Source organism: Colius striatus, chromosome 4 (assembly GCF_028858725.1).
Source record: "Colius striatus isolate bColStr4 chromosome 4, bColStr4.1.hap1, whole genome shotgun sequence".
Taxonomy (NCBI): domain Eukaryota; kingdom Metazoa; phylum Chordata; class Aves; order Coliiformes; family Coliidae; genus Colius; species Colius striatus.
Window position 1 is genome coordinate 83,263,714 of NC_084762.1, and position 12,525 is coordinate 83,276,238.

Sequence of the window (12,525 nt, forward strand, 5' to 3'; positions counted from 1 at the left end):
AAGGAACAGGGAGAACATAAAATGGGTGTTTTCATAATATCTTCCCTTAGCTATATTAAGTACACTACATTCATCTGTTTGGAGTCATCCTCTTCACTGAATACTTAGGAATTTACTCCCTTACCTTTGGTCTTATGAATCACACTGAAGTTGGATGCCTGAGTCACCTAAGATAGCTAAAGCACCTGAAGGCTAAGTCAGTAGCTCCTGAGCTTTTTTGCTTTGTTAGTGGATCACAATCAGTGTTCAGTTCTTCTAGCAGACACGTTGCACAGCCTTATCAGCAAAGTAGAAAATATCACAAAGCTTTACAATATGGTTTGAGAATTCCTGAAATAGGCTTTGCTAAGACATTTGATAGAGTTTTCCATATCTTGCCCTAATTCACACCTTTAGCTCCCCTCTGAGTAAAAAACAGAAATTGATTTTGAAACTGGCTGTCACAGTGAGAGGTTCTGGGGGTGAGTTTTACACAACACTGATGTGAATCAGTATTTGTAGAGAATACAGTGGATCAGGTTTACAAAGACTGTGCAACAAAGACCTTTTAAAGGAGAACAGCGATATGGTCTCTAGTTAGTAAAAGTTGAGTAAAATGCATAGAACAAGATTTAATTAAAAATGAAGAAAAAAACCAAAATGTGTTAGAGGGAAGGAATAATCCAATTACCATTGCATGTAATTATGAAACATTAATTCCCCAACATCTGACAGCACTTAAGGAGTAAGTACTGAGAAACAAGTAAACACTGCTTCAAATTAAGAGCAATATACCCTTTTCTCCTGTCACCTAAATATTCACACTCTAAGGGTACAGAAGAACTTAGCTGAGTTGACAGGGAATTTCAAACCTGAAGCTGAAGGACAGGAATTATACTTTACCATTCAAAGATTATTTGGATTCTGTGTTAGGTAGGAGTTAAAGCTACACCAAATTTGGCTACCATAGCTTTTACTGAATTTCTAAATAGCAAGAGAATAAACAAAAGAGAGACAGCTAGAGTGCAATTCACTTCTGGGTATACTATAGAGCAGTCATTTGTTGAAACCGTGAGAGATCTTTCCAGGTAGTTGTAAGTGGAGACAGCATACCAAGGAAAAGCAACCAGACCCAAAAAACACTCGACAAGACAGGAAACAGATCTCACAGCTGATGACAGAGCAGGAGCACTGAAACTGTTCCTTCCAAATTTGGTAGATACAGAAGCAATAACATTAATATGTCATTGCCAAGGAAAGACAAAAATGCCTCAATTGCCCTTCATCAAGTTCCCTTTCCTATTAAACAGAACAGATGATAGCATCACTTCTTCCACACAGGATTTTATGTAACAAATAATGGCATTAGACACTCCCCACTAGTTTTCACATAGAAGAGAAGATAGCTCAACTTCACAACTAATTGACTCGATTTCTTTCCTCTTACCCATATTTGGCCCTTTTCTCCTGGTTTAACAAGTAAGACTTTGTCACAGCAACTACTTAATAAAAGTTCTCCTTTTCCAGATTAAAAAGCTCCACCTTATTAAAAAAGATAACTCTCTACCATAATTCTGCATAGGCTCTTTTTCAAAGAAAAATGAGCTTATCAAAAAAAAATCAACTAAGTTAATACTTAAAGTTACAACTTCCATGAAGTATTTAAGTGCCTCATTGTCCCCTTCTCAAGTTCAGATGAGCTTTCCTGGTCATACCAGATCCCTCATGAGCCACTACAGTTGCGTCTTCTGTTGTGGGAGTGTGACATATATTGCAAAAGCTATAATTTTATTGAAAAGCCAGACCCAGGAACCATTGCTGAGACATGAGAAAAGATTACTTTCATGCAAGCCCTTTATCGGTAAAGGGCTGAATAATGAAAGAAAGATTTCCACTTTCCAACTATTTGGCTCATCCAACTTCTTTCAATATAAAAACAGGGTTTCATTAATATATTTCTGATACTTTTTCATGCAAAAAGAAGAGTTGCCACATATTATGCAAACAGGAGCCTTATCCCAATGTCTGTCACTCTTTGATGTGTTCCACATGTTAAAAATTCGAAAGCAGCCAAGTATGAAACAGGGAAAACTCTCTAGTCACTCACATTTTCCAGCACAAGCAGTACTGCTCTACAAAAAATGCTGCAAATAAGTCTGACCTTATCCAGGCAGCAGAATAAAAGCTCTCTCCAGGGTGAAGCAGTGATTTTATTTTTTAAACCATGGATGGATGTAGTCAGGATTGATCTGACAGCCCACCAAGAAACATTGCTGTTAAGACCTCACTCAAAGAGCAAGGGAAAGTGGCATAAATAATGACCATGATCAAAGCTGGCTTAAGCTTTGCACTACAGAGAATGGAAGGACTTCACAGAGATAGATGGCTGGAGATGGAAGTTGCTTCTACACCACCACTATTAGATGGACACTGTTTGAGAGGTGAGACCCATTGTGCTACACAGCACTGTCACGTGCAGAACAAGAAACTTAACTGATATTTTATTGTAAATACCCTCCATTTGAATACAGTGGAGTGCCTTTTGTTTCTACTAAAATACTCTTTTCTTCTTCTGTGAATAAATGTTGTGATTTGGCCCAGCTAGCACAGCAGAACCATGACAGTCTCTGGCTCGGTGCCCCCATTCACTCCCACTCTCGTTAGGATGGTGGATGCCCCAGCAAAATGGGAGGAAAAAGATAAGCAAGATCGTTGTGGACTAAGACAAGGGCAGGGAGGGCTCACTGCCAATTATGGTTCTGGACAAAACAGACTCCAGTACTCGACTTAGAGAGGAAAGTAGGAAAGTTTATTCTACAAGAAACAGAATGGAATAAAAGCAAAAGGGAGTAGGATGATGAGAAAATCACAACCAACACTTTAAGATCTCCTCCCCCATCCCTCCTTTCTTCCCGGGCCCAGCTCACTGCTCCCAGTATCTCTACCTCCTCCCCTCTCAATGGCTCAGGGGGTAGGGAATGGGAGATGTGGGCAGTCTCTCACAGATGGGCTCTGCCACTTCTGTCTTCTCAAGAGAAGGACTACTCCTGGTATTCTTCACCTGCTCCAACACGGGGTTCCTCCCCCGGGACACAGTCCTTAATGAACTTCTCTGGTGTGGATTGTTCCCAACAGCTGCGGCTTCTGCCGATACAGGGTCCCTCACACGGGACACAGTCCTTGGTGAATATCTCTGGCGTGGATTCTTTGCCACAGTTGCAGTTTCTGCAGTTACAGGGTCCCTCTCTCGGGACAAGGCCTCTTCTGGGCATAAGTTTGATGAGCTGCTTCATTGTGGGTTCCTTCCCACAGTTACAGCTATGGATATTGGGTCCCTTCCTCAGAATATGGCCTGCTCCCATCATAGTGATAAAGGGTCCCTCCTTCAGGACACAGCCTCTTCCGGACATAGTTTCAAAGAAGAAAATCACTGTCCCTGGCTTGGGGTCTGTAGTGAAGTGATTGGGTCCCTCCCATGGTACACGGCCTCCTCTGGCCATAGTCACTGTCCCTGGCTTGGGGCCTTTAATGAAGTGAATCACTGCCCCTGGTCTGGGGCCAGCGTTACCAAAATGAGTCTCTGCCACTGATGTGGGGTCTTTAAAGAAATGAAAATAAATCTCAGCTTCACCAGTTCTCTCCGTTGAATGCAGGGGAGTCTGCTCCAGCACAACTCCTTCTCTCTTTCATCACTGACCTTGGAGTCCACATGGTTGTTTCTCTCACTGTTCCTACTCCTTGCACCACCACCAGCCAGAAGAAGAAGAAGAGGCAGAAGAAGGAAGAAATCTCCTCTTCCAGCTTCTTCTTAAAAAGTGATCATGGAGGCATTTAATTGGCTCAGCCCCAGAAGGGACCGTTTCAAGCAACTACTTACAGGAGCCATCTTTACAGCCCCTTATCAGAAAAGGCTGTCATGTCAAACCACGACAATAAACTAGATGCTTTCCGAGACACCTGATAGTGCTGCAGAATGCCTAAAACTTGCTGCAGGTTTGGGATAAAACAGGAAAAAATGTGGGAAGCAAAACTTTAATAATGCTTTAAAGGAGGCTAAAGTATGTTCTTCAACACCTCACCCTAACCCAGGACCTTCTTCAATGGGTACAACTACACCTGATCATAAACTCAGTTCTCTAACAACAACAACCTAGAGAACAGGTTGTGACCAGTTTGTAAGGGACAATAAAACAACATCTAATCAAAGAAGTTAAGAAAAAGTGCTAGTTTGGGTAATTTTCTACACTTTATTTACAGGAGGATTTGTGAGAAGACTCTGGAGAACCAGGCATCATGTAACACAGACGGGGAAGCACTGGGGCGAACACCTATTGAGGTCACCTTAAAGAAGACTGAATCTTGCTTCTTGTAATCAGACCTCATATCAGGTGTACTATGTCACTGGCACAAGAGATATTTTGGGCCAGTGTGATATTCATCAATAATGGAAGGATGAAGGACAACAAAGTTGGAATCACTTGCCAAGGGAGGGATCAGGAAGGGAGCAGAAGTTGTTCCAAATGAAATGGATCTGTTAACAGGAAGACTCAGCAGGCTCTAACATCTTTTATACACATATATTAAACCAAGAGAACGTCCCTTCACCAACATGTTAAATAACTTGAGCATTTCAGCTAATATGATAAACCCCTGACACTTGTAAACGTATTATTGAAGTGAAAAAAAACCCAATTCAGATTTTAAAAGCAAGATTTTATATGAATTTCATAAATATATATATTTTAATAGAGCTGGTTTAACGCAAGCATCTTTAGGCATCATAGAATTAGAAAGATTTTAAGGCTATTTGCAGCAGGTTTTCAGTAATGGTTCATATATACAACCAGGGAGTCCTCGTTGACAACAAACTAAACATGAGCCAGCAATATGTCCTCATGGCCAAGAAGGCCAATGGCATCCTGGGATGCATCAAGAAGAGTATGGGCAGCAGGTTGAGGGAGGTTCTGCTCCCCCTCTGCTCTGCCCTTGTGAGGCCTCATCTGGAGTCCTGTGTCCAGTTCTGGGCTCCCCAGCTCAAGAGGGACAGAGGCAAGTGCAGGACCACCAAGATGATCAGGGGACTGCAGCACCTTCCTTATGAGAAAAAGTCTGTGGGAATTGGGACTGTTCAGCCCAGAGGAGACCGAGGGAGTATCTCATTAATACTTACAAGTACTTAAAAGGTGGATGTCAGGAGGATGGGGAAACACTTTTTTCTGTAGTGTCCTGTGACAGGACAATGGGTAATGGACAAAAGCTGGAACACAAAAAGCTCCAATGAAACTTAAGAAAAAATACTTCACTGTTCAGGTGAGGGAGCCCTGGCACAGGCTGCCCTGAGAGGATGTGGAGTCTCCTTCTCTAGAAGTTTTCAAAACCCACCTGGACTTGATCTAGGTGGATCTGCTTCTGCAAGGGTGTTGGACTAGATGATCTCTAAAGGTCCCTTTCAACCCTTATCATTCTATGATACTTCATTTTCTGAAGTGTTGCTTTGTATTTAATGAATATTTATAAGTTTGTGTCCCTTCTAAACTAAAAAGAGGTTTTCTTGAGTCCTGTTCCATTCCTCCTTATAAGTTTAATTTTAAAAGGCTTGAGTCCTTTCATGTATCTCCTATCAAATTTCTTCACTTGCCAAAGTACCTCTTGGGCATTACTTTGACAAAATGAGGTTTGTTTAATGATCATAGCATTAAACCCTCATGCTCTGAAGATATACATTAGCACACTGGGGAACACGGCATAAAAACAAGAGGTGAAGCAGAGTTTCCTTCTTTCCTTCCTTCCTTTCTTTCAACAAATCACACATCAATAAGCAGTTACTTAGACATCTTCTTTATTATTTTGTCAATGGACCATAACCAAAAATGGTTATTCCTTAGTCATTCTATGCTCAGTTTTGCTCCTGCTAATGCTGAGACATTGGAAGATCTTCATTTGTTTCAACCATACAGGATAAGACCAACTCATTTCTCAAGAACTCCCCAGTCATTTACAAGTATTGCTGCTTAGAAAACTCAAAGTCATAAATGCACACTGCAAGCAAGGTCCATTTCTCAGGTTTATATTCTCTGTATTATATTGTTATGAGTATAAAAAGCTGGCCAGGCAGAACAACTCTTCTCATTCCCATCAGTTGTAGAGGCACTGATGGTATGACCCTACCTACCACTACACTGCTTTCTTGGTTGTACAGGCCACTGTCACATTTGTACTCCTCTTTTTATTGTCCTACTCTTCCTACTGCTGCCAATTCCTACCAGGGACCCTGACTCAGTATCAGTCCTTCAAATTATCTTAGTTCTAGCTTTTGGTCCAATGCCATGAAAATGACCTCTGATCTGTTGCTGAATAAGTTAACTTGAACCAAATGTCCACTCCTTGAAGGTAAGGATTTCATGTATAAAAGAAGTCTCTCAACTTTTTGTTAGACCTTTCTGTACTGAATTCTCCCTAACTAGCTGCAAAATGCATTTCACTGGTTCTGAGATACTCGAAGTACTTAGCAAAATGAGGAACTACAGAAGAATTCAGGTTGGAAGGGGCCTCAGCACATGTCTAGGCCAATATCCTGCTCAAAGCAGGGTCAGCTATGAGATTAGATCAGGTTTCCCAGGGTTTTATCTAGCTGGGGCTTCAAATCTTCCCCGGAGGGAGACTGTGGAACCTCTCTGAGTATCCTGTTCCAATGCCCAACTGTCCTCATGGGGAAAAAGTTTCTCCTTATGCTCAGCTTCAACCTCTTATTTCAACTCAAGTCTGATGTGTCTCTTACATCACTGTGAAATGTCTGGCTCTGTCTTTTTGATAACATCCTTCTGCACACTGAGAGCTGTGTTAATCCCTCCATTTCACTCCACCAAGCTGCCTCTTCCCCAGTCTGAACAGGCCCAACTTCTTCAATCCTCTGCTCACAGGGCAAGTCCTCCAGCCCTGAGCATCTTGGTGGTCCTAATGCGAACTTGCACTGGAGATCCAAGAACTGGAGTTTAAAAAGTACATAGTAAAGGGTAATAACAACTATCCTTGATCAGCTCATTATGCTCCTGTTAATGCTGCCCACGATTCTGTTAGCACTCTGCTGCCAAGACACAACACTGGTTCATTTCACCTTCCTGACTATGAAGACTCCAGGTCCTCTTCACCAAAACTACACCAGTCAGCCTGCCCCAAATTGAACTGGGTGCAATGGGCTTGGCCTTTCCAGTTGCAGAACTTTGCATTTGTCCCCATTGAATTTCACAATATTCCTGTTGATGCATTCTTCCAGCCTATGTCTAGTCCCTATGCTTAGGTCCTTAAAAATGGCAGTCCTCCTCTTGAGTCTATTGACTGTTACCCCTAGATTGGTGTTACCTGCAAATCTGATAAGAGTATCTCTCTCTGTCGCATGGCATCTCAAGATTACTATTAATATGAAGGTGATTTTCCTTACTATATAGACCATCAGATAAAGCATTTTTTCTTATACATCTGCAGCTTCTCTTTATGAGGAGTACTAAAAGGTATAAAATCTCCAGAAAGAAGAGGACAATTTGGGTTTTGGTTTTGATGCCATGTCAACAAACTGTAATCAGCAACTAATAGTCCCAGCATATAAAATGCCATACTTTTCACCATCTGTGGTTAACAACTGCTAGCTATGTCTTCCTGACTTATGACCATGCCTTAGATTTTATCTTCAAATAAAGTTTAAAAAACATTTTTATGTCACTTTCCTCAACTTCTTTTCCATCATATTTTTCCATATGAAAGCAGTTTGAAAAATCACTTTAATTCCTGAGAAATTTTCAACAATCACATCACTCTTTCGTAACCATATCTGGAAACAGTTATACTAACCTTGGCTTAATCTTCACATTAGTTTCCACACGCCCTTCATAATCTACTTTTTTTGAGCCATAAATCCGCTGTTCTGTCTCCTTATTAGATTTCAAATAATTGAAGTCACAGGGACCAACAGCACTGGAAATATCCTCTCAAGTTATTGATTTCACTCATAATATTATCACAATACACTTTTATAAAATCCGTACAAATATCGATCGTGTTTCTTTTCTTTGGTAGTTACTGAATTGAAGTTATTTTCTTTCCTGCAGACTTACTTTCTAACACTTGCACTAATATTTTCCTTATATCTCTTTTGTGTAAAGTAAGAAGATTGCTCTTGAATCTTCTTTTTCATAGAGGTCTATAAAGCTTGAAGTTTTGCACATCTGCAATGAAACTACGAGGTGTCCATCTATGTGGAAGTGAAAGCAACTTTTTCTTCCTTTCAAATTCATCTCATGGTGCCTTAATTCTAAAAAGATACGACATGATCATATAAAAGTACTAGAAAAAAAACAACCCAGCTTCGTGTTTTTTTCTGGTAGTGCTCTGCACGCTGTCAGCTCTGTACACGTGGGTGGAGACACAGACTATATTCCTATGGACTGCAATCAATCAATGATGATTTGGTGGAAATGGGCACAATGGTTATGTACTAAAATTTAGCATTTACCAAACCAATAGAAACTACCTCTCACATAATAGTGTGCAATGTATTCATGGCTACATAGTAAACAAATATCAGCAGTCTAGTGGTCATGTTTGTAATTACTCATATAATATCAGAAAGTAAAGAACAGTCACAGGAACCAATGTAAAATCTGAAACACCACAAGTACGTGTATATGAATTGACACTGACCGGATCATACATTAGTTAACAATACAAGATTTGTATGTGAAACTCATATGCTTGATATTACATGGCTGAATGCCCATTCCCAATTTTTAAAACCACAACTTCAGAACACAAATTACTGTTCCACAGTAAACTTCTTACAGATTAATTACTACCTTGGATATGAGTAAAACTACTATTTAACTCCCAAGCATTTGCAAGTGGGAAGGCCTCTATCAGATAAAGGAAAGACAGCAAGAAAAAACAATTGTTTGTACTGTAGTTACACTAGAGTCAGAAATAGGTTTCATTGTCTGGAAATAATAGTTTAGATTGATATTAGGAAAATACCAACTTTAAGGATATAAAGTACTGGTATAGAGAGATATAAAACTCTTCTCCATCAATGATTTTTCAGAAAAAAGTTATAACAAACATCTGTCAGAAATTAACTTGCTGTATTGATCCTGCTTCAAACCCAGGGAGAGGCTCAGTTGGGCCTGCTTCCCATCCTGAGTGTTAAGGACTCTCAGTTTAATTTTTTTTAGAGGAGGGGGGAGAAGGGCACAAAAGAATATGAACTCAAAGTAAAACACCTCAATGAAAACAACTTAACTCTTACATTTTTCCTCACAACATTTCTTAATGTTACGGTTACTTTTTTCGTTAATTTATTTGGAATGAACAGGTATGGCCCTTTCCCACATACAGACTAATTTCTTTCCTCACTGCAATAACCCTGAATAATCTGAAATTTATCTTAGAGAGAGAGAGAGGGAAATCACTTACCACATCCCATGAAAGTTGGTGTATTCCCCCTGCTCTAAACCTTGCAACTCTCTAGTCATACCATCAACAAAAAGCCTTCAGTGCACAGTCACAATCTATTAACAACAAAGTAAAACAATTTGTTGCTTTTTAAGTAAGTAAAATATTTCTGATAGTGCATACTTTACCAGTTATGTCATGCTGTTTGAATGACTCACTGTAGATTTGATACTGATTAGGGCAATGTTTCTTCAGCCATTTGCAGACATCCTGCTGCGTCCATAATGCCACAGGCTTGGTCAGCTTCACAGTCCCAGACTAGAAACACAGAATAAAGAACAGGAAAGATGTCTAGCCCGCACGTAAGTTTCAGAAATAATAATCTGTGATGTCCATATAGGATATTAAAATAATAAATGCAAGATAGGAGCTGTTTTCACTGGCAGATACCAAATAATCACCAGCACGTTACACAAGATCCAGTTATTCAATGCAGGAATCACAGTCAAAAGTTCTTTAACATAATTTTGCACTGCATCTATGTTTCTTGCATCACTGAAACTTATTGCACTATGTCTTACTTGAATAACAGTTCAAAAAGAGTGACCAATTCTGCACCCAAAAGACAATAGCTGCAGCCTCTGAAGCCTTCACATTCACAAGTGGGATTTATGTGTTGCATGGAAGACCAGGAGTATCCTCAGGCCAGGCATGTTCCTCTGCTATAATTAGCAAAGATCTTACAACAATGCCCTTTAGCAGAAACAAGCTTAAAGATTGGTTCTGCTTGGAAAAATGAGACTACACACCAATAGAGGTAGAGCTGATGGTATCAGTTCACACTGAGCATTTCAGCTGACACTGTACCTAGTTTGAGAGATGTTTATAAGCAGTTTTCCTTCTTCTGCTTCCCATTTACCTTTAACCCTCCCACAATCACTATTATGTGAAATAAGCTGGACTCACGCTTAGAATAGTCACTTCTATATAAAGAAAATACACCATTGTTCAATACTTTCCTGAAAATTCCAATTTATAATAGAATATCTGAACAAATAGATGAACAGTTTATATACAAATCATTTCTAAATTAAATCAATTGTATTATATGTATAAAGTCACATTTCATTTAATCAAGCAATACACCTTTGCATATAGACTTTTTTTTAACCACATAAAAATCCTGAGTTCTGGATGCCCTCAACTGCAGGGATTTAAAGCTTCTTGTCAAAGTAGGCAAAATGACAAAAAAAAAGAAATACATTGAAAGTGACTTAATCCTTTTTTTTGGCCACACAGTCTGCCAAGGAGACTAAGAAAATCTTAAATAGATGGGCAGTTATTATCTATGATAAACGTTTAGCAGTGGACACAGCTGATTCAAGTGGGTGTGAACACCAGTATATCCATTTCTTTCATGATTTTGTCAAAGAACTGAGTGTATGAAATAAAAAAATAGATGTATCTTTTTTCCTACACTGTGCATGCACAATACCAGTCCTCTGGCACCTCAGTGGTGTAGAAGGTTCAATAGTAGCTCTTCAGCACAAATTTCAGGTAGGGGGAATGTCATCTGAACCATTCTTCTCCATTAGGACTCATGGCAGATTCTCTCAACATCGCTAGTCAGGGTTTATCCCAGCATTTACACAGATGTATTTTGTCACACAGACCTTTTCAAAGTTGCTTTAAAACGTCTCATTACTAGAAGCCCAAAGGACCAAAGCAGTTTTAAACTAGTGCTTTGCGTGTCCTATTAAATCCATAAAGTACATCATGCAAAGATATTAAGTTAGGGCCAGGGAATATGGCAGAGCTAGAATTCCAATGGGCAAATATATCTTGAATTTCTCATGGCCAATTTTCCCTATCTCTGTTTCATTTCCTGAATAGAAGTTAAATAAACAGCAGGGAAAATGTAGTTGAATAAACAGTACAGCGCACGTCTCTTATCTCAGTCTCCTTCATTTTGAACAAAAATACACCATCAGAAACATGAATCTTGGTTCTAACACATAAATAGGCACCATCCACATTTAGAGGTATCATAATGCACAAAACCACCCCAAATAATTCATTCTCATCTTTGCACCCAGCCACTAATCTGAAAGCAGACAGAAACCTGACTGACAGATTTGGAGCCAACAAAAATAAGAAACTTCCAGAGGTGTTGATGATGCACTGTAACCAGAATAGTGCTTGCTCTACCACTGTCCTTCCTGAGAAGTACGTCAGGCCTTTGCACACACAGACACAGGAGAAGGGGCAGCCTCTGTAGGGAGAGCAAGTGCCCTGTAACTGTTCATGTGTAACTAGGAAGATCAAAGGCTCCTCTTTGAACTTCTTGCCTACTTGTTACTGCTATTAGAGTCAAAGAAGAAATTGAATTTCAATGAAGAGCCCAATATTACGGTATCAGTAAGCTGATTTTTATTATACGCATATATAAATGCATGTCCTTCCCAAATACATCAAAGAAGAAAAAACAAGTAAAAATAGCCCTATAACACAAACAATCTCTCTGATTCCACAACAATCACTGAACAGGGTCACGACTTCAATGCATATCTTTATATGAGTTACTGCTTCAATTTAAAGGGATTTCTTGGGCACCGGAATTTATGAAGGCTAGAGGGAAGCTGTCAGCCCTTGAAAAATAAATCATTAATGGCTCTTCTTGTATAGCACAAAAATACTTACAATTACAAATGTTTGTATACAAATATATATAGCTTGTAAATCTATAGCTATTTACTCCTAGCTGAAAAGTACACAAACAGTGCCAATGTTTGTTTTAACTAAGAGGTTGCTCTTTTCAGTTCAGCAATTATTCTCTTAAGAAGTTTAAGCACCGTTATGTTAAATATCTGAAGTTTATCATGAATTACAATACAAATTTAACACTTCCAGCTTTAAAGCTGTATCTTATACTAAAAGTAAATTCCCCTAAATATACTTACCAAATGAGTCCCCTGCCACTAACTCTATATAAAATGTCTATACAGGTGGAAAACATATGTTTTATTTTATTTCTGTTTAGCAGCTCTGTCAAACAATAGGTCCAAAATGACTGAAATAATATATTTTCAAATATATTTGGTTCAGCTT

At 39.3% G+C, this 12,525-nt stretch overlaps 1 protein-coding gene across 2 annotated transcripts in view; it reads right to left on the minus strand.

Moving 5' to 3' along the window:
* Positions 1-12,525, minus strand: part of SAMD12 (sterile alpha motif domain containing 12) — a 179,773-nt gene that overhangs the window by 125,200 nt on the left and 42,048 nt on the right. For both annotated transcript variants that reach the window (XM_061994669.1, XM_061994668.1), the window contains exon 3: positions 9,606-9,735. In XM_061994669.1, the coding sequence (XP_061850653.1) occupies positions 9,606-9,735 (130 nt within the window). The remainder of the gene's footprint in view (positions 1-9,605; positions 9,736-12,525) is intronic.